This window comes from Garra rufa, chromosome 5, assembly GCF_049309525.1.
Source record: "Garra rufa chromosome 5, GarRuf1.0, whole genome shotgun sequence".
Lineage (NCBI taxonomy): Eukaryota > Metazoa > Chordata > Actinopteri > Cypriniformes > Cyprinidae > Garra > Garra rufa.
In genome coordinates, this window is record NC_133365.1 from 50,496,419 (window position 1) to 50,523,637 (window position 27,219).

The window sequence follows — 27,219 nt, forward strand, 5'->3', positions numbered from 1 at the left end:
TTCTCTCCAGGATGGCACAAATGGCTGGATTAGTTCCTCTAGATCTATTCTGTTGGAATTGGATTTTTTTTTATCTCTCTCTCTCTCTTAAATGCTTGTACTTCTAAAAGTTGAACGAATTAACTTAAATACTTAATTCATTCAACAATTCATTCAGTGTTTGAACAGAAATATTATTTATTATTAAAAAAAATGTTTTTACAGGACATTCTTTAGAACATTTTTCAGAACCAACAAACTCAGGATCCTAGAAGCTTCTCAACATGAGCAATCAAATCAACACATGAATCACACAAGGTAATAGAATAGATGCAAGTCAAATAAACATTAAAGCTAGATTTGTTATAAATGGTTTTATTTGTTGTAATTGACATCACCCTTCATCAAGAAAATATGAAGAACAGCAATCTGGAATTTGCTGTATGAGTCTTGGAATTAACCCTTGAAGATGTCATTCTAAAAATATTTTAGTAGAGATACACATTTGATTCATTGTGTATTGAAGTCTCTTATCACAACGATTTTGTCAAATCGGTTAATTTGGTGTATTTGTTTGATTCTAAGATTATTTGATGTGGAAGCTTGAACATGATCCCTTACAGAAAAAGCAAAACATTAAGATCAACAGAAAACATCAACAGATATAAAGTAAAAACAACATAAACATGGATATACACATGTGAATTAATAATTTGTTGTATGAGTGAAATGATTGTGCATAGAATACACATGTATGAATAACAGTATAAAGCTATACAGTAAAGAATGAATTATAAATGTATTTTTGTCTCAACCAAATGAATAACATTCATTTCTCTCGGCTTGAGTCTATCACCAACAAGATACATGACTTTACATTTATCAACAATAGTCCAACTTCAGCTTTTGAACACTTTATCTCTAAAAATTATACAAAAAGTAAAAACCCATAATGCTTTCAGAATTGAAACCTTTGCAAAGAAATGGCAGCATTGACGTGTGGACGCTTCAATCAGCATCTTCCATCTCACAGTCGGTCTGATCATCTTGCTCTGCAGTCCCAGACTCATTGCTTTTATTACTGTAGGCTTCTAAGCTATTGACAACCTCATGCAAACCTTTTATCTTAGCCTGTGCTCTGATCATATCCAGGATGGGCTGAATAGAGTAGGCATATTCCACAACGCTTCTAAGTTTATCTTTTTCTCCTCTGTACACATATCCACCGGTGTGCACACCAATCAGATAGCAGTCTTCATCAAAAACTGGAGAGCCAGAAGATCCGTGAAAGAAACAAGAGCTATAACTAATCTGGTTTTCATAAATGTCCCATTTATCTTCTAAACTCCTCTGTGTGATCATCTGAATAAAATTGACATTCATATTCTCAGAGATGTGTTTAACTGCAGCCTCTTGTACATTCTCAGCGATTAGGCAGGGGTCCGCTTTCTTAATCCCACCATCTGGATGTCCCACAATGCAGATCCCACCACGGTTAGGAGGGGGGCCATGAATGTATCGACTGAGCAATCCAGGACGGTCTGTGACTTCATCAACATCATCCAGTTCAAGAAGAGCAAAGTCAAGACGGCATTTATTGGCATCGGTTAATAAACCGTAGGCAGGAAGCTGTTTCTTGACCGGCACCAGCTTCACCTTTGAGTCCAGACGTTCAAAATCAAATGCCGCTTCTACATACTTTATAGAAGAAAGCTTGTCTGGAGACTCAAGAATGTCCTTAACAACATGTGCATTAGTTAGAACAAATCTCCCAAAGAGTAAGAAGCCGGTTCCTCTGGCGGATCCCTCCACTCGAATCTGACACACAGAGCCAGAGAGTCTCATGAGCTGCTTTATTTTATACACCTCAGAGAAACTCTGAACGCTTTTATCATATTCTGCTCTGAAGAACTTTTGGAACAGAGGGCTCTTCTTTAGCTTTTCTCGCCGCATTAACAACTTCAAAATATCGTCTAACTGACAATTTAACATTTCCCGAATTTCTTCTGAGTCATTTATTTCATAGTATTTAGCTGAAGTCTTTGTGGATTTCACCCTTTCTCTCTTTTGGGTTTCTTCTTGCTCAGTGATGGCATGTTGCTTATAAGGATCGACGTTTTCTTTCAAATCAGCAGCTGAAGCTTCATTCATTTCAGCACTGATATCACTCAAGAAATCATCTAGGCTATCTGGCTGGTTGTTGTCGCTGATAACGATGATCTCAAAATGCTTTCCATCAAGATGCTCAACATAGTTTGACATTTCATGGATTGTCTCGTTCCCAAACTCAGAAAGTGCACAGTGTTTCTTGAATATGACATTTTTAAACCGCCCATCACGTTTTAGAGCGGCCTTCAGTTTGTCTACTTTGAAAGCGTACACGCAAACATCATCGACTTTCAAACTCAGTGCATTGTTTTTCATTAAGCGTTTCACATTCTTCCCTCCTTTTGTTTTGACGTTAAAGGTTACTATGTTTTCTGATGCATTGGAGAATGAACGCCTCCCAGTTGTTTTTTTATCCGTAGCAACATTTCCATTATTTTTGATGAAGGCTATATCTAAGATCTCATCATTTTTAATTAGACAGCAGGGGAAATCGATCTTCACAGCCGCTCTAGGAACTGCTCCTTTGGATCTCTGGATCACGATTTCTTTCTCTTTGTTGTCTTCTTTAATCTTTCTGAAAGTCTTGTTTGTGTTAAGAGCATCAAGTACAGTCTTTGATGTATCACACGCCACGGCGAGTTTATCATTTTTGTAGCGGAAGCTAAAAGTGTGGCTTTGCCCTTCAGCACTCTGTGAAAGAACAACAATGCACAAAAGCATTTACTTAAACCTTTTTATAACTTCAATATAATGATTAGCAATATTGAGTAATATTATAATGTATACAGATCATAATAACAAGAACAAAATTCAACACTTTTACTTTGTAGTCTTTAATGCAGTCTCATACCTGTTTCAGGTGACTTTTTGATTGTCCCTCTTCCTTCTTACACATAGTGCTTGTTCTTTCCTTAGTAAATGAAAGTAAAATGTTGTCAAATTTCTTATGAGATCACTAATGTACATTGTTTTACAATATTAAAAAAAATCATATTGTAAATTATAATGAGCAAAAAAGCTATATGAAATTTTAAAGCAGCTAACAAGTCTTTCCAGAATGTTTTGTAGAGAAATTCCACACACTTTTTCATCAGCACCCATAAATAATTTATCCAGTGATATGTCAGTATGCAAACAAACCTTTAGTGGATCACGTCCATTAGTTCCAAGCCTCTTTTCTTTTTTCTTGCTTGTATTTATTTTCTAGAACAACGCAGTAAAAACATTAAAATAGCATTGAATCACACTGGGGAAAAGGTAGAATATACTTACTATATTGCAAGTTTAATAAAGCCATAAATTAGCTTTGCGTAAGGGACTGACTGAAATTCGTTATTTATATACACTACCAGTCAGAAGTTTTTGAACAGTAAGATTTTCAATGTGTTTTTTTTTTTACGTTTTCTGCACACCAAGCCTGCATTTATTTGATATAAAAGTACAGAAAAACAGTAACTTTTAAAAATATTTTTACTATTAAAAATAACCTTTTCTATTTGAATACGTTTTAAAGTGTAATTTATTCCTGTGATTTCAAAGCTGAATTTTTACAGCATCATTGCTCCAGTCACATGATCCTTCAGAAATCATTGTAATATTCTGATTTGCAGCTTAAAAACATTTATTAATGTTAAAATTGTTAAAAAATTTTGAAAGAATTTTTATAGAAAGTTCAGAACAACTGCATTTATCTGAAATAGAAAACTTTTGTAACATTATAAATGTCTTTATCATCACTTTTGATACATTTAAAGCATCCTTGCTAAATGAAAATATTAATTCAGATACATTAGCAATTACCTAAATCAACTTCTTAGAATTATTAATTTTTCAAAAATCATGACCTTACCTGAGCATTGTCAGCAGTTTGTGAGGCCATTCTGGCTCCACTGTCGCTGTCAATCGGCTTTTTTTAAAATGGACATTCAACAACCTTTACTATAATCATTTACACTAAGGCAAAACAATTTAGTACATTTGTTCAACATAAAAAATTTCAATAGCCAAGATAAGAAAATTGATGAATAAATTTTGTATTTTGTCACCTTGTAGTAGTTCAAAATGCTATAATTCATCGTATTATTGTTATTTGTCTTCATGGCCATGATGATCAAGAGTGATGCTGGCAATTCAGTGTTTCTGTAAAGAGGACAAATACAAACGATGAGCAACATCTGATAAAATTCTGTCTTATACTACTCTTACACCACAGTATTCAGTAATTTAGTGAGCATTTCATTGCAGGCACATTGATTAATTGTCGTCCAGCAGATCTTCGTTCATGGAAGACCCTCAGCTCTGAATCGTTCATTGAACACGTATTTATTAAAGGCCAACCAATAATATTTTCCTCCTCAGCAAGCCACCAATGAACCTCGTGTTAGGAGTTTGCAGTGATTTGTTTACCCATATATTTAAAATATATCATCGGTAAAAATAATGTGCATAATACAAATGTCATATATTATATACTGTATATATTTTATGTTAAAATGTTACCTTATGTGAGTTAAAGTAGTTTAAATGAAACAGGAGAAAATGTCGTCTGCTTCCCGCAGTTTTTTCAAACGGCGTGTGATCATGTGATCGTCGTCTTCTTCTTCTTCTTCTGTTGTTTTATTGGCGGTTGACAAACCAGCTTAATAGTGCATTACCGCCACCGACTGGACTGGAGTGTATTTATAAATATGATGGGGAGAGAAGGGAAAGGCCATAGAGACGAGACAAAACAAACAAAAAAAATAATATATCTTTAAAAAAATAAAAATAAACTTTCCAAAAACATTTGTAGGGGAAAAGTGGGGGGCAATATATATATATATATATATATATATATATATATATATATGCATATACATATAATGATAATGATAATAATAATACCAATAAACAATTATTCAGTTAAAAAATACCCTCATTCTTCTTCGTTTTGGTTTTACGGCATTACAGTCCATTTATATTAGTCTCTTGTCCAGTCCGGTTTCTTTTCGAAAAGAATTCCACCGAATTGATGCTATTTCTGTATACATAATAAAATACATTTTATTATTAAGCAATATGTCCTGCACATTAATCTAACTGCAAATTTAAAAATATATGATTAAAAAAATAATTAAAATATTAATAATTAATAAAAAACACCCCCATATCCTATCTGTGCTTCAAATATATTTAGAATCTATAATATTTCAGATAAAATACATACTTTAGTCGTGTTCACTCAGGTTTTCACTCAGTTCTGTTTGCCCCTTCTAAAAAACTTCCACAGGACACATGATGTATAGTGTCATCTGGTATATTGATTTATTAATGTAAATATTAGGCTACATCCATATTTATAGATTTGGTCTTATATCTACACTGAGATGTTCATGCATTGTTGAGTATGACAGAAAATGTACTTGCAATTGCTGTCCTGTGGCAATTACGTATTATACCCATACATGAAATGCCGTTTGAGTCTGACCTGCTCTGTAATAAAAAATAAAAAAAATATCCACAGAAAAACTGAAAAGTCATTATTTTGTTTATGAGCCTTTCCTTGAGTTATTAAAAATACAGGTAAAAGACCAGCTGTAAAAAAAACAATACAGAAAACGTCTTCATATTAACACTGTACACTGGGCCCTATTGTACTTTTTTGTTATTGTTTAATAGTAATTTAATAGAAATTATATTCTAATAAATGAGTACCCAGAAGTGAGCTTAACCTGATAAAATCATCCAAAAGGAGATTTGGGGGGATTTTATCAGGTTTTGCTCACTTCTGGGTAAAAATTTGTTCCCAAAAATTCATGCCTTAAAAAAGAAATTATGAGATTTAAAAAAAAAAGTAGAAATTATGATGTAAATCAAAATTATGAGATAAAGTCGAAATTATGACTTTAAAGGTTGAAACGATGACTTACTTAATTCATAATTACGAGATAGAAAGTCAAAATTATGAGATAAAAAGCTAAAATGACTTGTCATAACTATGAGATAAAATATCGAAATTATGAGATAAAAAGTCGAAAGTATGACTTAAGTCATAATCATAAGAAAGTTTAAAGTTGGATTTATATGAGATTAAAAAATTTAAATTATGACTTTACAGGTCAAAATAATGACTTAATACACAATTACGAGATAACGTCAGATTATGAGATGAGGCAAAATTACGTCATAATTATGAAATAAAAAGTTAAAATTAGGACTAATCAAAATTTTGAGGTAAAGTTGAAATTTTGATTCATAAAGTCAAAATTATGAGATAAAAAAATTAAATTATGACTTAAAGATCAAAATTATGACTAAATCATAATTACTAGACAGAAAGTTGAAACTATAAGATACAAAAGCCAAATGACTTGTCATAACTATGAGAAAAGTCTTTAAGGGTGGAAATTATGACTTGAGTCATAATTATGAGATAGAAAGTCGAAATTATGAGATAAAAAGCCAAATGACTTGTCATAATTATGAGGCAATAAGTCGTAATTACAAGATAAAAAGACGAAATTGACTTTAAAGGTCGAAATGATGACTTATTACATAATTAAGAGATAACGTCAGATTATGAGATGAGGCAAAATTACGTCATAATTATGAAATAAAAATTTTAAATTAGGACTAGTCAAAATTACGAGATGAAGTCAAAATTATGAGATAAAAAGTTGAAATTATGACTTAAGTCATAATTACAAGATAGAAGATTGAAATTGACTTATAAAGTCAAAATTATGAGATAAAAAGTTGAAATTATGACTTAAGTCATAATTACAAGATAGAAGATTGAAATTGACTTATAAAGTCAAAATTATGAGATAAAAAGTTGAAATTATGACTTAAGTCATAATTACAAGATAGAAGATTGAAATTGACTTATAAAGTCAAAATTATGAGATAAAAAAATTATGACTTAAGTCATGATTATGACATAAATTGAAGTTATGAGATAAATTGATGAGATAAAAAAAGAAATTATGATTTTAAAAGTCATAATTATGACTTTAAGGGTTGAAATTATGACTTAAATCATAATTACAAGACAGAAAGTCGAAATTGACTCAAAGACAAAATTATGAGACAAAATGTCGAAATTATGACTTGAGTCATGATTATGAGATAAATAGAAATTATGAGATAAACAGACGAAATAAAAAGTCTAAATTATGATTTATAAAGTAAAAATTACAAGATAAAAAGTTTAAATTATGACTTAAGTCGTAATTACGAGATAAAAAGTATAAATTATGTTTTTAAAAAGTTATGGAAGCCCATTTCTGCCACTTAAGAAAAATAAATCCTTAAAAAGTAGTAATTACGACATGCTTAAGACAAGAGTTTTGGTAACAGTACTGAGAAAAAAACATCCATTTTTCTAATTTAAAATCACGTAAGAAAAAAGTTACCTGAGACCAGTACATATTATGAATAGTTAAAGTGTATTACTAGATTTTTTTTTTTTTATGAATGGCCCATAGATGTTTACTGCCTTGCCCTCTTTCTGCACATTCTAAAATACTTTAAAAACTGTTCTGTTAATTAGTAATATTCCTTAATTGAGTAATTTCTTGTCTTTAAGTAAGAACATGTTAAACATTTTTATATTCCTGATACCTGTATGGTTTTTCTTTAGTTCAAACCCTGTTATGGTTGGTGTGAACAGCCAAATCTGTCACAGAGTAGCATTAAAATATCAAGACATTTCTTTAGTCTTAGTCAGTTGTACACAAGTTTACAAAAATAAAATTAAGATCTCAGAAAGTTTTATTTGAGGTATTGAGGAAATGACAACAAACAAGACAACAAAACAGAAAAGAAATAAAACAACTGCTTATACAGACTTGTGTGTCATCCCCAAAAAAGCACAAATCATCCTTCAACATGTCAGTAGCACTGAGCAGTTATTTAATATTAATTCAGGGACATTCATAATAAATAGAACATAAATGAAAAGTAAAACAGTATTAATGTTATATTCACTCTGACATCTTTAACTGTTTGATGGAAGAGATTTGAAGTTTACAGTACAAAACATGAGCTGAAGAGAATCATCTCACCTGTAACTTCATTAAATAATAAATGGTTAAACAATATTGTCAAACAAAATATTTTCTGTTGGGTCATTTACTGGTCAAACACATTCCAATCCTGAAGGTGAAGGTCAGAGGTCAAAGCAGGGCACACAAATCAGGACCCAGTGAGACCTCATGCATCTGGGTGACCAAAAAATCCCTTGTTCATGTATTCAGCAAATACAAATCTATAAATTAGGCTTCTAATGAAAACATGACCCCTTTTCTTTCCCTTTTCAGCCACATGATAATCATCCTCTACTACATGAAAGCCAACCATCGCTGCTCTGAAGATATAGCACCTTCAGTGAACTTCAGCTGTGTGTGTGTTGTGTTTGCTGTTTTGACTTCATCTGGAAGTAAAGGGCCAATGGAAGGTAAGGACATAAAACACTACAGAAAGACAGAAGCGTTAAAGCTGCAGTCCCTCACTGGACACTTCAGGAAGAGTGTGAAGATTAAAAAGTGCAAACAGTTTCCCTTCATTGTTCTCCTTGTTCTCAAACATCATCAAAGATGCGTGAACGAGATGCAGAAGTCGAGAGGTAATGTCCTCCAGCATACCTGCAAAGAGACAATGATGCCCATTAAGTTCAATTTAAATTTAGAAAAAGCCAGGTGTTTCTTAAAAAATCTTAAGTTGCCCTTCCACAAATTTAGGCCTTAAAGAGTCTTAAATTAGAGCAGAAAGTCTTCAATTGTTAATGTCATTAAATGTTGCATTCATTGCAATAAATCAAAATAGACTACCAGTAAAAAGTTTTTGAACAGTAAGATTTTTTATGTTTTTTAAAGAAGTCTCTGCTCTCCAAGCCTGCATTTATTTGATCCAAAGTACAGCAAAAAAAATGTTTAATAATTGTACTATTTAAAATAAATACTATTTGAAAATACTATTTTAAAATTAATTTATTCCTGGGATTTCAAGCTGAATTTTTAAGCATCATTACTCCTGATCCTTCAGAAATCATTCTAATATTCTGATTTGCTGCTCAAAAACATGTATTGTTATTATCATTATTGTTAAAAACAGCTGAGTCGTTTTTTTTGATGAATAGAAAATTTAGAAGAACAGCATTTTTCTGAAATAGAAATCTTTTGTAACATTATAAATGTCTTTATAATCACTTTTAATCAATTTAAAGCATCACTGCTTAATAAAAGTATTATACTGACCTCATACAGATATAATTATACAGACCAAGCTTTTGAACGGCACAGTGTGTTACAAAAGCTTTTTATTTCAGATAAAAGCTGATCTTTGGATATGTCTATTCGTCAAAGAATCCTAAAAAACATGTACTCAACTGTTTTAAATATTGATGATGATAATAATAATGATATTAACAAAAATGTTTCTTGAACAGCATATTAGAATAATTTCTGAAGGATCACGTGACACTGAAGACTAGAGTAATGATGCTGAAAATGTAGCGTTGATCACAGGAATAAATTACATTTCAAAACATTCAAATAGAAAGCATTTATTTTAAATAGTAAAAATATCACAATTTTACTGTTTTTTTCTGCATTTTGGATCAAATAAATGCAGGTCAGGTGAGCTGAAGAGACTTCCTTTAAAAAAATAAACATTTAAAAATCTTACTGTTCAAAAACTTTTGACTGATGGTGTAACTTATTTATCACAAAAATATTTAGCTGTTCGAATTAATTATTTAGTAAATATTAAACATGATCACACATGATATTATTTTGACAAATATTTGTGGCAAAAATAGAACTGTTGTCACTATACTGTACGTCTTTCTCTTTTACTTGAGTAAGAAGTCTTGTATATATTAAAGAACAAAATAATATTTGAATAAAAATAACACTTAACTACAATTATATAATATCATAAACCATGCATCATCTAAGCAACAGTGACAGTATAAAAAATGCATAAGAAAAAACATTGAGTTCAGTTTGGCTCTCATAGTCAAAATTATGACTTTAAATTATGAGATAAAAGTGGAAGTTATGACTTATGTCATAATTATGAGAGAAAGTGGAAATTTTTAAGATAAAAAGTCAAAATTATGACTTATAAAGTCAAAATTATGAGATAAAATGTTAAAGCTATGACTAATTGAAATTATGACTTAAAGTTGAAATTGAGATGAAAAATTTTAAATGACTTAAGTAATAATTATACGCTAAAAAGTCATAATTATGACTTATAAAGTCAAAACTATGAAATAAAAAGTCAAAATTATGACATAGTGACAGCATAAAAATGCATAAGAAAAACAGTACTTTTGAGTTCGCTTCAGCTCTCATGCTAAAACTAATGCATTTCTTTTAGAAATATAATACAGACCTCCTGTTATCTGTTTCCAGCGGTTCTTCTCCAGTGAAGTCTAACGGTTCAACGTCCTGTAGTAACTCAGCTTTGTCACTTCGGTCTCTACGGGACTGAGCTGCACACACAAGTCACATTTTATATACCAGTCTCAATATTGTAAAACTCATTAATTATGAAACAAATAGCAGCTCTGTTGTTTCAATTCAGTTCAACAGCTGTGCCAATGTTTCAATTTAGCTACAAGTAGCTCTACTAAAGACAATCGTGCCATCATTTTTGCTCAAGTCAGTTTATTGTTCATTCAATTCACTGCAGTTAAATCAATAATGTTACTGAATTTAAATTGTCTTTCAACTCAATCCTCTTCTGACCAAGACCTCTAATATTGCTCACAGCATTTTGCATGAAGCTTTTGTAACCATGTGAATCTTCCTAACCTCTGCCAGTGTCTGTGCCAGGGCCATCCGCCTCCTTTAGCTCAGAGTATGTGCTTCTGTTCCTCCCACCGTGTCTTTCCCTGTGTTCACTATAGCGTTCCCTCCATTCCTGACAGACAGAGACGTGATGAACAGGGTTCAGACAGGCATCAGAGATTATATACAGTTTAGCCAGAAAACAAACTCACCCTTCGCCTGCCCTCGCCATCCTCTGTTCTCTGGCGTTTTCTTCTTTCTGAAAAACAAAAGCAACTTTTAGAGCAATTGTAAGATGAACATGTAATGTGTGTATATGGACAGTTGTGGCCAAAATGCAGAACACTAGTGCAGAAATTAGAACACTAGCATTTCCACTAGCTAAAAAATGGTTATAAGTCATCTTTTGGTGTAGTGTGTCAGTAGGAAATATCCGTTTACATTTCCAAACATTAATTTTGCCATTAATTGTAATAATCCAGTCAGATTTTTTTTGCACAAGGAGTATGATAACAGCCAGTGCTCCACACAGAGATCTGATCTCAACATCACCCAGTCTGTCTGGAATGACATGAAGAAACAGAACAAACTGAGGCAGACTAAATCCAGAAGAACTGTGGCAATGTCTCCAAGATGCACGAACCTACCTACAAAGCTACTGAAAAACTATGCCCAAGTGCACCTAGGGCAAAAGCTGCTTTAAACACAAAGGATGGTCACACCGAATGTTGATTTAATTTAGTTAATATAAGTTAACTGATAAAGAAAATCTATTTATGACATTTTTTTGACGGCATCCTCATTTTACAGCACTTTTACACAAGTGCCTAAAACCTTTAACAGTACTGTAGCTTTGCAGGTAGGTTTTATATATATTTTTTTTATCTTGGAGATATTGCCACAGTTCTTCTGGATTTAGTCAGTTATTTAAGTCAGAAATAAATGACTTAAAACCATTTTTAGCTAAAAAAATACTAGTGTTCTAATAATTTTAGCCACCACTATAATTAATTACCAATATTTTTCAGTCCTACACTCTTAAAAATTAAGGTGCTTTAAAAGGTTTTTCAAGCAATGCCATAGAAGAACAATTTTTTGGTTCCACAAAGAACCATTTAGTCAAAGGTTCTTTAAAGAACCATCTCTTTCTTACCTTTTTATAATCTGAAGAATCTTCTTTCGAACATTTTGTGAAACAGAAGGGTTCTTCAGATGTTAAAGGTTCTTTATGAAACCATTTAAACAGAAAAGGTTCTTCTATGGCATCGTGAAGCACCTTTATTTTTAAGAGTGTAGTAATCATTTACAAGTATTTATCTATGATGAGGAATGCATTAACATAGACGAACAAGTCCAATTTTAAATGCAGTGGGTTTTTAAATAGGAAACTAATGAGAGTTGGAATAAAAGGCCAGTGTTTGTAGTACCTCTCCGGATGAGTTCCCTTCCTTCATCCACCAGGTCAGAGGTCAGATCATTCTCACCCATGAACTGCTGAAAGCCCAGCAGATTCAGACAGCGTGTGCCCAGACTAAAAATAACAAGAGGAAAAACAAAGAGCTAACAGTCTCTATCATAGGTGATCTCATGTGTGCCAAATATGTGAGAATCTCCTTTGGAGTGAAATCTTACCTGAAGTAAGTTGCAATGCAGAGCAAAACGATGAGCATTGGATAATAAATATAAAATCCATTTGCGATGAATGACAGCACTTGCATGGATCCCATTATCTAACAGAGAGAAAGAGAAATTATGAAGTTAAGTAGCCATAAGTATCAGTACAACTGGGTTATTCACCTTATTTTTTTTAATGCAAAAGTAAGCTGTTTTCTGTGAATGTGTGAGACTTCTGGTTTATTAGCCGTTGTAGGGAAATAACAAGAAGAATAAAAACGTGCAGTAGATGGTAAAACTCTTTGCACTAAAAACCAGCATGCTCCTAATTAATACACTAAAAAAAACATGGAAAGACACACCAATTTGCCATATCAAGCAGCATAGCGAGCTGTTCTGTACAGCTAAAAATAGCTGGAAGTAAATGACAGTGGAAGGCAGACACATTAAATTGACAAATTTCCCACTCTTACAGGAAAAATAAGGTGGATATACATTTATGAATACATTTTTTATATCATAATTAATTGATGAATTTACAGTTATTGAACTGAACTGAATCAACACTGGACTGACTTGAACTGAATAAGGACATTACTGTCTTTTTAGAGATTTTTATGATGTAAAATTAAGAAACATCACAAATGAATACTCATATTTTAACTTTAAAACATTCTTGCTGAATAAAGAATGTAAGAGTATCCCAAAAAACAACTGAAAAACCACACGCATTCAGACTTTTATTTGCATTATCAATAAATAAAGTGTTCATAGAAGTTGCCATTCTACATTTTTAGTAAATAAAGTAAAATAAAGTAAATGTTGTTTTTTAACCAAGTAATATTACATTGATACATTTACATAAGTTTAAAAATATATAATCATAAATTAAAAATGATTTTTTTTAATTAAGACACATTCACATGTAATTTATATTTATTTCTAATTATCTATCTATCTATCTATCTATCTATCTATCTATCTATCTATCTATCTATCTATCTATCTATCTCAATATCTCTCAATATCTATCTATCTATCTCAATATCTATCTATCTATCTATCTCAATATCTATCTATCTCAATATCTCTCAATATCTATCTATCTATCTCAATATCTATCTATCTATCTATCTCAATATCTATCTATCTATCTCAATATCTATCTATCTATCTATCTATCTCAATATCTATCTATCTATCTATCTATCTATCTATCTATCTATCTATCTATCTATCTATCTATCTATCTATCTATCTATCTATCTATCTATCTATCTATCTATCTATCTGCCTGATGATCAGGAGTGTTAGGGTGGGTTTCACCAATAAGCATCAAGTTTAAATCTTAAATCTAGATTTATCTAATTATTCTGTTGCAACAAACTTACAAAGCACTTACATTTAAATCATCATTTTGATTCTGATTTTAATTTAAATTTAAGTTAGAATAACCTACTGTTAATACAGTTTTTCAATTACTTTAAACTTTGTTTTAAATCTCAGTTAGGGATTAACTTTAAATGTACAGGTGATGAGGTTAATAAAATGATCTGCAGGTGAAGGCGTTAATCACAGGTTAGAATTCTAATCTTGGTTCATCTGTGTGTGTTTAAAATGTAAAATTTACTGATGCTAATTTTATAGATTCGTGATTATATTGATCTGTGAGAGTGGTGTGTGGCTCACTGAGTTGTACGCTGTCTTCTCTCTCTTTTGATGGGAGATGGTGGAATCCATGTGAATCACACCCAGAAAGTTCAGACACAGCGGAGGAGTCAAACGGCAAAACAACCTGCACAGCAATCAGAATTATATGTACAGAATACTGATACAGCAACTAATCAAAACAACCTGCAGATGATTTCTGTAACAGTCACAAGGTGTTTCGTACATGCCGCTGAACTGCAGACTGTAGGCGTCCGTCTGGTGGTGAGGGGCCAGGTAATAGTAGTTAAAGACTCGGATCCGGAACACAGTGGAGTACACGCAGTAACACAAGAAAAATATGGTGACAAAACACGCCATCTATTGGACAAAGAGAAAAGAACAATGTACAGGTTTCAGTTTTGCATTGTACAGCTTTCAGGTTTCAGTAACCATTTTTACTATTAATTCCCAATAGTCATGATTATTGAATTCTGTTTCTGATTCACTTAGTAAAATGGTTTGCAAACAACATTTCATATACATGTTATAATAAATAAGTTAGAATAATCAAAAAAAAAATCACATATTTCATAAATTTAATATTATATATATATATATATATATATATATATAATTTTTTTTTTTTTTTACACAGGTCAACACATTATATTCTGATTGAAAAGATGGATCTCAAAATCATACAGTTATTGTTGGAAAGGGTTCGAATACACAAAAATGATAAAAATGAAGAACTTTTGAACTATTATTTTCTCTTGTGGATGTCTTATAAAATATCTTATTCAAGTCAGTACTAAATAAAAAAATAACATGCATTTTGTATGATCCCCCTTATTTTGGTAAAATAACCATTTTGCAGACTCTGCAAGGTGTATGTAAACGTTCTGTATGTGTGTAATTGTGCTTGTTTCTCCTCACCTCTATGTAAACATAGTTGTAGTCTCTCTCTGCGAGCTGAATGAAGACAGCAAAGAGAGACAGAACGGGCTGTGTGCTGAAGAAGGTGCATTCAGACCAGACTACGGCTGCAGAAAACATGCACAAAACCACAGCCAGCACGCGATAACACCACCGGCGGAAAACACACTCCCAGTACCACTCTACGGGACAGAGAGAGATGCAAGAGGTTAAAACCTATTCAAACTGTTCATTTACAACATGTCTACCTCAGGTTAGTGATTTGAACAAACCCTTAATGCTGAATATACTGTAAACTGTGATACATTTATGCTTCAGACATGAATGACATCTCAAATTGTCTGACTTGTTGAGACATTGGATGACAAAACAGGCAAAAATCTCAGATATCCATCCAGAGATAGCAAAGCCCGCAGCTCTAACATTGGAAAAAGCATAGCGGCCAACTTTGGCCTTGATGTCATTGAATTCTACCAGAGTTGTGTGACAGTTAATCAAACTAAATCCTACCTGTGGCAAAAATGTCACTAAAAACTCTAAAAAAAATCACTTTAAAATTAATGTTTCATTGCAAACGTGTTGAACATTATATAGCCTGTTATTTCATTGAAGGAGAAGTTCACTTCCAGAACAAAAATTTACAGATAATTTACTCACCCACTTGTCATCCAAGATGTTCATGTCTTTCTTTCGTCTGTCATAAAGAAATTATGTTTTTTGAGGAAAACATTTTAGAATTTCTCTCCATATAGTGGACTTCTACAGTGCCCCTGAGTTTGAGCTTTTAAAAATGCAGTTTAAATGCAGCTTCAAAGGGCTCTAAATGATCCCAGAGGAAAAAGGGTCTTATCTAGCGAAACGATCGGTTATTTTCTTTAAAAAATTGCCAATTTATATACTTTTTTAACCTCATGCTCATCTTGTCTAGCTCTGTCAACTTTGTGTATTCCGGATCATGACAGTTATCCCATTTACTTTTCTTCTCCAACTTCAAAAACGTCCTACATCGCTGTTTGATCTTTTTTGCACATTAACTTTGTAGACACTGGGTTGGTAGTTCTGCAGCGATGTAGGATGATTTTGAAGTAGGAGGAGAAAATGAGATGGGAGTTTTCGACTTACCCTAACTGTCTTGAACCGGAAAGCACAGATTTGATGCACACTTAGACAAAATGAGCATTTGAGATTAGAAAGTATATAAATTGTCAATTGTTTTTAGAAAATATCCAATCGTTTTGCTAGATAAGATCATTTAGAGCCCTTTGAAGCAGCATTTAAACTGTATTTTGGAAGTTCAAACTCATGGGCACCATAGAAGTCCATTATATGGAGAGAAATCCTTAAATGTTTTTTGAGGAAAACATTTTTTCTTTCGACTGAAGAAAGAATGAAAATCTTGGATGACAAGGGGGTCTGTCAATTTTTGTTCTGAAAGTGAACTTCTCCTTTAAATGAGAAGCTGTTTTCCCACAAAAGCTGTTTATTCAGCATATGAAAGCCTCTCCTCCATTGCCATCCATTCTTAAAAAATGGCCTCGGCCAGACAACCAACTTCTTCTTTTTGTACTGTAAGGTCACGGGTCGGTGCTAATACTTGTGTGTGTGCTGAAATGTAGCAACCATTCCAAAGTCTTTTCAAAGCGGCATGGCATTTGATGATAAAACTACTGATATTTTTGTCAGTATTCAGCAAGAGACTGTTCCACAAACATTCCAATCTTGCTAGACTTGTGTGTTTTTGTGCAACAGTTTGCTTTTATAAAATCTTTGTGAAAGAAAGCTGCTGGTACTACCCAAGTAAAGCATGCATTAAATCATTTGATGGAACAGGCCTTAAAGGCGGGTTCCTGTTATTCCTGCTGCACAGATATACAACAATGACAATGCTTTCCTATAGACCTTTTCATGCTGAAATACTTTTTCTATTATGCATAAAAAATAACCTTAAATACAAAAAAGGGTGTGAATGGGTGAACAGGAATGCATTGTTTTGAAGTCTCCTTTGTTGGCATGATCATTGTAAATGGGCCCTCATGCTTTAAAGCAATTTTGCCTATAAAAGGAGTGAATGTATCCAGAGGTTTTCTCACCCACGGTGGGCGTGTACAGGTACTTGCTGATCCATCCGGGTGGTTCTGCAGAGGGGAAGCTGTGAACGAACTGGTGGGTGGCGCTTGTCTCATTTTTGGCCACGTCCTCTAAGTGAAGAGCCTCGTCCAATAGAATCTGCCACTGAACTTGCGTACGGTTATGCCTCTGAACGGCATAGATCACCTGACAGGAGATATTAATAGGATGCAATTACAATACATACCATTATGTATATTTTATTATAAATAATTGTTTTTTAAAAAAGTATATTTAATATAAATCAATTACTTATTATAATTATATTTATATTAAAATTATAATAATTTACTAAATAATTTTTTATATTTAATAAAATATATAAAATTTTGGTCCAAAGTCAGAGTTAGAAACGTCTTGGGGAAAACAAAAAGCCTTTTTCCAAAAAAAATTATGCATGCAAATTGTATATAAAATCCAAGGTACACATTCAAATAATCAAAAAGATACTTTTAAAAACAACAATGGAACAAAAGTTCAAACATTACTTCAATATCATTTAAATAAACTGAAATTATAGAGGTTAGGGTTCAGGACAGCTACCTCCCAATTGAAAGTACCCAAGAAATTAAGTTTATATATATAAATAATAACACCTAAGATGTAAATACTTAAATGCTTTTAAATGTGTTTATTGGTTGTGGGACAGCAGTTTTGACCAATTCTGTACTTCCATGCTGAAGAATAAGATGGATTTTATTACCTGTTTATGTAATTTGACTAAGCTCTTTTTACTAGGATAAGGGTTTCCTTTGTCATCGAAGTCCTCATAATCATCCATGTTCCTGCCCATCTTTTCTTGGTATTCTACAGGACACTGAGAAAGACGTGATTAGACATGAAAGAGTGTTAATGTCCCATTTTTACACATGCACAGTCACCAGGATGTAGATTAAGTTAAACGTACCTTTTTCAGAATGGTATCAATGCATTTGCGTAGTGGATGATTGTATTTGATCGTCTCATTGACTGTTTTGACATCCTGTAAAAGTGTGGACACTTAAGTATGCACTTATTTTTGATAAGACAATGCATGAACTTTGACCAAAGAGTTGATGATCTCACCTCCATGACGTCTTCCAGGTTTTCCTCTGCATCTGCTTTCTCCGTCATCAGTTTTGCTGCTTTAAAGTACGTCTTTGCCAGCAGCTGCCCGTGGCACGATGCCCTCCAATAAGAGCGTGGGATTTCCACCAGACCGTATCCTAACAACAACACCAGGAGGAACAACCCCCAGGTATTGGCGGCGGTAATGCCGATCGTCCTCAAGTCAGACCTTAAAACACATTTGAGTAACAAATGTTAGATGTGCATTGGTCTACAAATGAAAGGAGTGCTGTGATTGGTTGAAGGCAAAAGATGAGGGTGGGATACTGACCAGGAGAGACGCCATTTTGGAGTGACTGCGACGTAGATGAGCAGAGAGCAGAAGATAAGCAGGTATGTGCCATAATAAATGGCATTTTCTATAAGAGCCGTTTTTATCTTTCCGGAGATGGAGAAACCCCCTGAACGTGCATATGACTGCATGAAAGGAATCAAGAGCCTGCGCACATAAAAACAAGACAATTTTTAAATAATTTTTCCGCCTTATTTTTCCCGTAAGAGCGGGCATGGCCATTTGTAAATTGTATGGGTCTCGCTTCCAGTCTTATCTGCGTCCAGGTATTTTTAGCTGTACAAAACAGCTGGGTTCACTGCTTGATATTGCAAATTGATGCTTCTTACTATATTATTTCAATGTATTATCTTAATTATGAAAAGGTTTGTTGTGCAAACAGTTTTACTGTTTACCACATGTTGTTTATCCCTTGTTATTTCCCTATTTGTGGCGAATGAACTGGTAGTCTCGCCTATAGGCTTTCTTCCGCATTTAAGAAAGAAATGGATACTTCAGTAAAAGCAAAAACTCTCAATAAATTGGTAATCACCAAAAAGTGCCATAAAACAAATGTTTTTCAGAAATGTTGATTCTAGAAGGTGTTTTCACATTCACTTTCTTTTATTGCAGTAAAAAAATTCTAATTTTAATAGTACTAAAATTTTTCACAATTTTTTTATGAGAGGATTAACTACTCATTTCACGAAGCACTGCAAATAAACAATATTGAATTAATACTAATTGACTGTAGTTATTTTATTTCTTTTTATTTTAACAATTAAAATTTTACAATTTTATACAATTAATTTACTAAAAAAAAATTAAGTTAATACAGATGATTTACTAAATAATCAACCAAAAATCTATATTATTTAGTCAATACTAAATTAATGACTGTAGTCATTAAAAAATGAAAATAAAGTATTGTTTTGCAATATATTTGCTGCAAAGTATTTAAACGTATACAAATATTGTATACACTGCCGTTCAAAGGTTTGGGATCAGTAAGATTTTGAATGTTTTTAAAATAACTTTCTCATCACGGCTGTATTAATTTGATCAAAAATACAGAAAAATTAAAAAATAAAATATTATTAGCATATTACCAAAATAACTGTTTTCTATTTTTTTAATATACATTAAAATATAATTTATTTCTGAGATGCAAAGCTGAATTTTCAGCATCATTACTTAGTTTTTAGTATCACATGATCCTTTAGAAATAATCCTAATGTGCCGATTTATTAAAAAACATTGGAAACAGTTGTGCTGACTAATATTGTTTTAGAACCTGATACATTTTTCAGGATTCTTTGATGAATAAAAAGTAAAAAAAAAAAAGGCATTTATTTAAAATATAAATACTTTGTAACAAAATAAACTACAGTTAAAAAATGGGGGTCAGTCATTTTTATTTCTTTTTTTTTTAAATGAAATGAATACTTTAATTCAGCAAGGATGTGTTAAGTTGATTAAAAAAAGTGACAGTAAAATTTTTGAATAAATGCTGTTCTTTTTAACTTTTTACTCGCTAACGAATCCTAAAAAAACATTAAACGGGTTACAAAAAATATTAAGCAGCACAAATGTTGCAAAACATTGATAATGGTTCATAATAATAATAAATGAGCATAATAAAATGATTTCTGAAGGATCAAGTGACACTGAAGACTGCAGTAATGATGCTGAAAATTCAGCTTTGCATCACAGGAATAAATTACATTTTAAAGTATATTAAAATAGAAAAACATTTAAAAAATTCTGCATTTTTAACCAAATAAATGCAGCCTTGATTAACCTAAGAGACTTGTTTAAAAAATTTTTTTTTAATTTTACTGATCCCAAACTTTTGAACAGCAGTGTAGATTAAGTTGTATACTTGATTGCATGATTTGCAATGCTTTAATGGAGTTAGCATAAACTGCTGGTGTTTTTGGTGAAATGTCCATTTCAAATTAATTACTTTTTAATAAGTGAAAGCATTAGTCACAGTACCTTAGTAACCTTAGTCAGAGTAGTGCCACATTCAAATTTTGACTAAAATAAAAAAAAGACACTATGAGGGATAGAAATTTCGCTCTGTTGATAGTACTGTTGTTAAAGAACATACAGATCATACAGTTTAGCTGATGAAATGTCTTTCCGAAAAAAATAAAACCCCTCATAAAACAGTTGTAAAAGTGACCCTGGACCACAAAACCAGTCTTAAGTAGCACGGGTATATTTGCAGCTATTTTTTTTTCTCCAAAAATCATTAGGATATTAAGTAAAGATCATGTTTAATAAAGATATTTTGTAATTTTTCTACCGTAAATATATCAAAACTTCATTTGGACAACTTATTGTCCAGTATTTCGGTTTTTTTGGCACCCTTAGATTTCAGTTTTTCAAATAGTTGTATCATGGTCAAATATTGTCCTATCCTATCAAATCATACATCAATGGAAAGCTTATGTATTCAACAGATTGACCCATATGACTGTTTTTGTGGTCCAGGGTCACAAATATGGTGTCTAACCTGCTCTATTGTGGCTTAAAACATCATTTAACAATATCAGAGCTCAAAAGAACCCTACTGTTGCTCTTAATTGTGAAGAACCAGTGGAATCACATAATTTCTCTCGCACCATGTCAGGAACTGTGACGTCCAGTAAACCACCCTCCAAAACACAGGCAAAATTCCATCTGGGATATAACTCCAAGGCTTATAGCAAGTCTTTGGGACCCTGTAGTCGGAAGAAGGTGGAATGATGGTGAAAAGTTAATGTATAACCATATCAACTGTGTTAACTCAACATAGAAGTCTTAGCACTATTTGTATAACAGTGTTTAAACACATTTCACAGCTTAAGTTCTTCCTAGTGCTATTTATTTTACCAAAGCAAACGTGTTTACCTTTGCGTTGGAAGCATTGAAGAGTTGGAGGAATTATCGCTCTTCAAAGTGTTGCTTGCAACACGGTGGACCACATTGTCATTCTTGCACTGGTTATATATGGTCTGTGGAAGCAACACATCACAGGGATTGAGAATAACAAAGCAAAATCAGACTGCTTTTACATCTTATTTGTGTTTAGATAACGCTTATTTTCCCCACAGCAGATGTTTTGGGTCGCATGCTTGCCATCTGTTGATCATAGCAGTCATGCATACATTAAATGGCTCTAGATAAGAGCACATGTTAAATGCCCTAATTATAAATGCAAACATCACTGCCTAGTTTTATTCTACTACTCATTTACACAATGGTTTTTGTAGGTTTTATAAAGGTTAATTTAGGACTTTTGAACTTTCAGAACTTTGAAGACCGAGTACTGAAAATTTTATGAATAAAATTTATGGAACATATTTTGTCAATATGTTCTCTAAATGTTGCCTTGTATTAGCAAATCTTCAAAGTTTCCAACAAGTTTCCATTAGCCAAAAAATGGCTTTATTAACTCTGCTCCCAACCACTAGAAAATGGAAATTTGATAAAAATATATGGAAGCCCGTTTCTACCGCTGAATAAAAAAAAAAGAAAAGGTTATTGCAACTTTTTATCTGACAATTCAGACTTTTTTCCTCAGAATTGCATGACACAAACTCACAATTCTGAGAAATGAAGTCAGAATTGCGATACATAAACTCACAATTACAACTTATAAAGTCAAAATAGCGAGAAAAGGTCGCCCTTCGAGACATAAAGTCCCAATTCTGATTTAATTTCTCAGATTTATGGATTTATTTCTATTGTGGATTTATTTATTGTAATTGTGAGTCTAGACATTCTGACTTTATTAATTCACAATTGTGAGTTTATATCTCACAGTTCTGACTTTATTTCTCAGAAAAGTCAGAATTGCGAGTTTTAATCTAACAATTCTTACTTTATAACTCTGTGAGTTTATATAATGCAATTCTGACTTTATTTCTCAGAATTGTGAGTTTATATCTCACAAAGTCAGAATTGCAAAACGTAAACTCGCGACTGCAAGGAAAAAAAGTCCAAATTGTGAGATAAAAAGTTGCAGTTAATTTTTAAATTTTTTTTTTATTATTCATTGAAATGGGCTTTCCTAGATTTATGATCAAAACAAGAACTTATAACAGAAAAATCTAACTAATTCAAAGGAAAATATGTTTTGATACCCCAACTGACAGATATTTGTTCTTAATAATAATAATTCTGATCAGTTTCTTAGAAAACAAGACTTCATATCTTTAAATTGCATCTGAAGTAAATGTACAGTATCTTGATTTAAGTATATTTGGGTATTTGTATTTGCAACAAAACAAAAATCCTGAGAGTGATATTCATATTTATTGCAGTTCATGCAAACTTTATGAATTTAAGACTGAATCTAAGATTTCCTCTCTGATTTAAGATAATTTCCACAAGGATTGCACAAACTTTTTCATGAAAGTTTCAGTTATTCATAGTTACTGGATGATCATTTTAATTGAATTTTACAGCAATTGTACCCAAAAATAAAATAAAATAAATATATCCAGTCAAAGAAAAATTATTCAGACACCAGATATCATTTTTGATATTTTTACTAGTGGGTGTGCAGGACACTATAGTTCATCTATGTAAGTGAGGATAGCAAAATAAAGTACTGTGACATTATACCCACATATTTTTCATACAGTGGACTACCAGTGAAACTGATAAAAATTTGGGACCAAAAATTATTTAGACACCTGAACCTGACCATGTTTTGCCTAAGTGTTTTTTCTTTAATTGCTAATGCAACCTTTTTACACTACAGACTGAACAAAATTAAGCATTTCTTTGTAATTGATCAACAAAGTCTTGATAGTTGTGTAAATACTGTCATACAATTTTCAAGATTAATTTGTTCTGTTTAACTCTGAGTTCTTGTGATTTTAAAAAACAGTAGCGAATAGACTGTGAAGTGTTGAAGGTATCAAAATAATTTTTGGTTTGACTGTATATTCATAGAAACGGGTTTAGCACACTTAGGCAGTTAAGACATGCAATCTTTCAGCTTTTCATGCTTTATTGTTTAGTCATGATTATAGTGTTTAGATACAGTATGTGTGTGCTTACTGTAAATGTGACAATGCATCAACCTTTTACCAGCCCAGATTTTTAACTACTACACCACGACACATTCGACTATGTTCTCTACACATGCAGAGGCTCTCACCGTGCTGACATCCAGCGGGAGGATGAAGACGATGAGGAAACACAGGAACCAGGCGAGGAGGGTGGCGAAGAGGACCATCCGATGCTGCTTGCGAAAATCTCCATATCGGTGCAGCAGGAAAAGCGCGAGGAAGAACACCACCACCACCTCCAGCGCAAGCGCCACGCCACTCATCCTGACTGCTCTCTGTCTCACATGTAACCCGTCAGACAGGCACGAGACACTCCATCAACATGAGCACTGTTTGGATAGAGAAACTTCGTCAGCATTTGTAATGTACATCTAATATTGACATTAATAACAGGTTCATTGGAGCCAGACTGGCAGGAATGTGTCTGTCAATGAATCAGAAAGCTTAAATGTCATAAAGAAATTGCCAGGTTAAAATTCACCCTGAAATCAAAAGAAAGGAATATGAAATTATTTTGTTATTTGGATTACGATCACTGCAATTTGTGAAATATATAACTGTAATGAGAATTTTGGAAAATAAAATAATTTTCTTTTTAGCAAATTAAATATGAGTGAAATGTGATAGATAAAATTAAACAAAATATATAAAAAATGATCAAATATATATTTGAAAAAGCATATAATATTTAACAATAATAAACATATCATATAGGGCTGGGCGATTTGGCCTAAAATCAAAATCTCGATTAATTGAACATTTTAAGCCGATTACGATTAATGAACGATTATTTTATTCATTTATAAAATTATATTTAAATAATATTTTTTTTTTGCCCTCATAGTTCACTGACAAGTTTTGTACAGTAAATATGCTCACATATTACAAGTGAGAGATTTTTGAATGAAGGGTGCACACACTAACTACTATCTATGATTATTTATTGAACATTAGTGTTGAACAACTGAAATTAAAGCACACATTGCTTAAAACAAAAGTCACATTTTTCTTAAATTAGTGAAAATAAATAACTTGCAATTAAATTATTTATAAAATAATAATAAATATTAAAAGTAGAAAATAAGCAGTATCTCTTCTAAATAAAATTACTCTTACGTGACTCCACACGTAGTAGTGTTTTTAAAGGGAAAGTAATTGAAATAATTGACCTGGAAAAATTTGATCGATTATAGGTTCTGAATGTCGATTTCGATTACTTTTCGATTAATCGCCCAGCCCTAATATCATATATAATTAAATTGATAAAATAATATACACAATAAATATATAATATAAAGTAATTGTTTTAATATTTATACTAAATTATAAACTAAACCCCAATATAAAGAAAATACAGTAAAAAGCATAAATGTCATAAAGAAATTGCCAGGTTAAAATTCACCCTAAAATCTAAAGAAAGGAATATGAAATTATTTTGCTATTTTGGATTAAGATCACTGCAATTTGTAAAATATATAATTGTAGTGAGAATTTTGGAAAATAAAATAATTTTCTTTTTAGCAAATTAAATGAGTGAAATGTGATATATAAAACTAAATAAAATATATAAAAAATATCTAATATATATTTGAAAAGGCATATAATATTTAATAATAATAAAAATGTCATATTAAATTAATAAAACAATATAAACAATAAAAATATAATATAAAGTAGTTTAATCATTTTAATATTCATACTAAATTATAAACTAAACACCAATATAAAGACAATACCGTAAAAAAAAGCATAAACGTCATAAAGAAATTGCCAGGTTAAAATTCGCCCTAAAATCTAAAGAAAGGAATATGAAATTATTTTGTTATTTTGGATTAAGATCACTGCAGTTTGTAAAATGTATAATTGTAATGAGAATTTTGGAAAATAAATTAATTTTCTTTTTAGCAAATTAATTATGAGTAAAATGTGATAAATAAAATATATAATAATTTATCAAACATATATTTGATAAAGCATATAATATTTAATAATAATAATAAGTATCATATATAATTAAATTAATTACATAATATAAAAAATATATATAATATAGAGTAGTTTTAATATTTATACTAAATTATGAACTAAACACCAATATAAAGAAAATACAGTAAAAAGAAAGTATCAGAAACGTAAGACAAACTGATGTCAAACTATTTAAAATGACTATCTCTGTAATGTCGGTTGATTGAAATTATGTCGTTAAGTTTGAGTACTGAAGAATACCGGTTGCTAAATTTATTTCACGACACGTAGTCATTGCGTAATTAATAGTACAGAGTCAAAGAGGTTCTGTCACAGCTACAGGAGCACTTTTCCGCTACAATTCATCTTTTGACCGTCAATGAAACATTATGGAAAGAACTGGAGAATAACTTACGAGTTCAAACAGACACTCAGATATCTCCGATATCTGAAGAACGAGTGTAGGTCCGATGAGGGAGAATGATCACATCTCTTGGTAAAAATTAAGCAGCCCGTGATATTTGTGTACAGAACCTTTTGACGTGACACGTAACTGAGCAGTGATGCACTTCCGCCTCACGTGAGGCATTATGGGAAATGTAGTTTTCCCCCACAGGTTTCCGTCAATCCATTTTTATTTTATTTTTTAGTAATTTTGCTGTGCTTCTATCATAGGTAGTTTTTTATAACAGTACAATTTTTGTTGTACTATTATATATAGTTTTCAGTAAATTTTAGTTTAAGAAAAAAAGCATTTTGTATCTATATACCAAAAAGTATGTAGTATGTAGTTCATATTACTGTTTTTTTTATATAATTTTTTTCATTTCATTTTATGAAGTCAAATTAAGTTTTATTAACATGGAAATTTCTTGTTTAAAAATATTTGAATTTTATTTTACATTTCCAGTTTTCATTTAAACTTTTAACTTTTAGTGTTTTTGTTATGTGCGTTTGTCTTTTTTATGTATTCTATTTACATTTAAATAATTTTTATTTTAGTTTTTATGTATTTCCAACTTAAACAGTTTTTTAACTGTTCACTTTTTTGTTTTATTAATATTTTAAATAAGCTTTTATTTTTTATATGTGTAGTTTTAATTTTAGCTTAATGTTTAGTAATTGTTATGTGCTTTTGTCATTTTTATTTTTTTTAATATTGCTATTTTTGTTAACCCATTTTACTTATTTGTTTGTGTATTCTATAAGCAAATTCTAGTTTAAATAAAAAAAGCATTTTGTATTAATATACTAAAAAATATTTTGTATTTATATTTATAGGCTATTTCATATTACTGTGTTTTTTTTATTTTTTTTTATTTGAGATTTAGTAACAGAAACATGTGGCATTTAAAGGTCCTTCATTTAATATTACGGTTTACAATTATTAAATTGTATTAAAATAAATTATTTATAATTTAGGATTTTTATTTTATTTTTCTGGTTACAGTTAATTACTATTTAATTATTTAAATAATTATTATTAGTCAATTGTTCTAGTGTTAGTAAAAAAGCATTTATTATTTATATATTTATAGGCTATTTCATATTACCATTTTTTTTTTTTACATTTAATTGTTTTTTTAAATGTAATTTTATGAAGTCAAATTTAGTT

General features: G+C 31.4%; 2 protein-coding genes across 2 annotated transcripts; both read right to left on the reverse strand.

The window, feature by feature from the left end:
- Positions 1–285: 285 nt before the first annotated feature.
- LOC141335722 (serine protease FAM111A-like) lies at positions 286–4,213 on the reverse strand. The gene is made up of 5 exons (XM_073841267.1): positions 4,134–4,213; positions 3,938–3,994; positions 3,229–3,291; positions 2,939–2,998; positions 286–2,778 (listed from the first exon to the last, which is right to left on the reverse strand). Exons 1-5 carry the CDS (start codon positions 4,191–4,193, stop codon positions 988–990), a joined length of 2,031 nt encoding a protein of 676 aa, XP_073697368.1. The 5' UTR covers positions 4,194–4,213; the 3' UTR covers positions 286–987.
- Positions 4,214–7,821: 3,608 nt separating this feature from the next.
- On the reverse strand, positions 7,822–26,280 carry lmbrd2a (LMBR1 domain containing 2a). Its single transcript, XM_073840454.1, has 18 exons — positions 26,020–26,280; positions 23,729–23,968; positions 21,469–21,572; positions 21,201–21,299; positions 18,571–18,738; positions 18,258–18,468; positions 18,100–18,174; positions 17,896–18,009; positions 17,156–17,339; positions 15,066–15,247; positions 14,374–14,507; positions 14,169–14,274; positions 12,498–12,595; positions 12,293–12,396; positions 11,078–11,124; positions 10,890–10,998; positions 10,468–10,567; positions 7,822–8,711 (listed from the first exon to the last, which is right to left on the reverse strand). The coding sequence occupies exons 2-18, from the start codon at positions 23,900–23,902 to the stop codon at positions 8,648–8,650; spliced, it is 2,073 nt and encodes a 690-aa protein (XP_073696555.1). The 5' UTR covers positions 23,903–23,968; positions 26,020–26,280; the 3' UTR covers positions 7,822–8,647.
- Between the last annotated feature and the right edge of the window lie 939 nt (positions 26,281–27,219).

Bases quoted from the DNA above. Each gene is read 5' to 3' on its own strand.
- LOC141335722 (XM_073841267.1), bottom strand. From the start codon at position 4,193: ATGGCCATGAAGACAAATAACAATAATACGATGAATTATAGCATTTTG. The intron at 3,292-3,937 runs GTAAGGTCATGA...GCGTTGTTCTAG, and splicing joins AAACTGCTGACAATGCTCAG to AAAATAAATACAAGCAAGAA. The intron at 2,999-3,228 runs GTTTGTTTGCAT...TCATTTACTAAG, and splicing joins ATGGACGTGATCCACTAAAG to GAAAGAACAAGCACTATGTG.
- lmbrd2a (XM_073840454.1), bottom strand. From the start codon at position 23,902: ATGAGTGGCGTGGCGCTTGCGCTGGAGGTGGTGGTGGTGTTCTTCCTC. The intron at 21,573-23,728 runs GTGAGAGCCTCT...TTGCTTCCACAG, and splicing joins TCCCGCTGGATGTCAGCACG to ACCATATATAACCAGTGCAA. The intron at 18,739-21,200 runs GTGCGAGAGAAA...TTATGTGCGCAG, and splicing joins ACGTCACAGTTCCTGACATG to GCTCTTGATTCCTTTCATGC.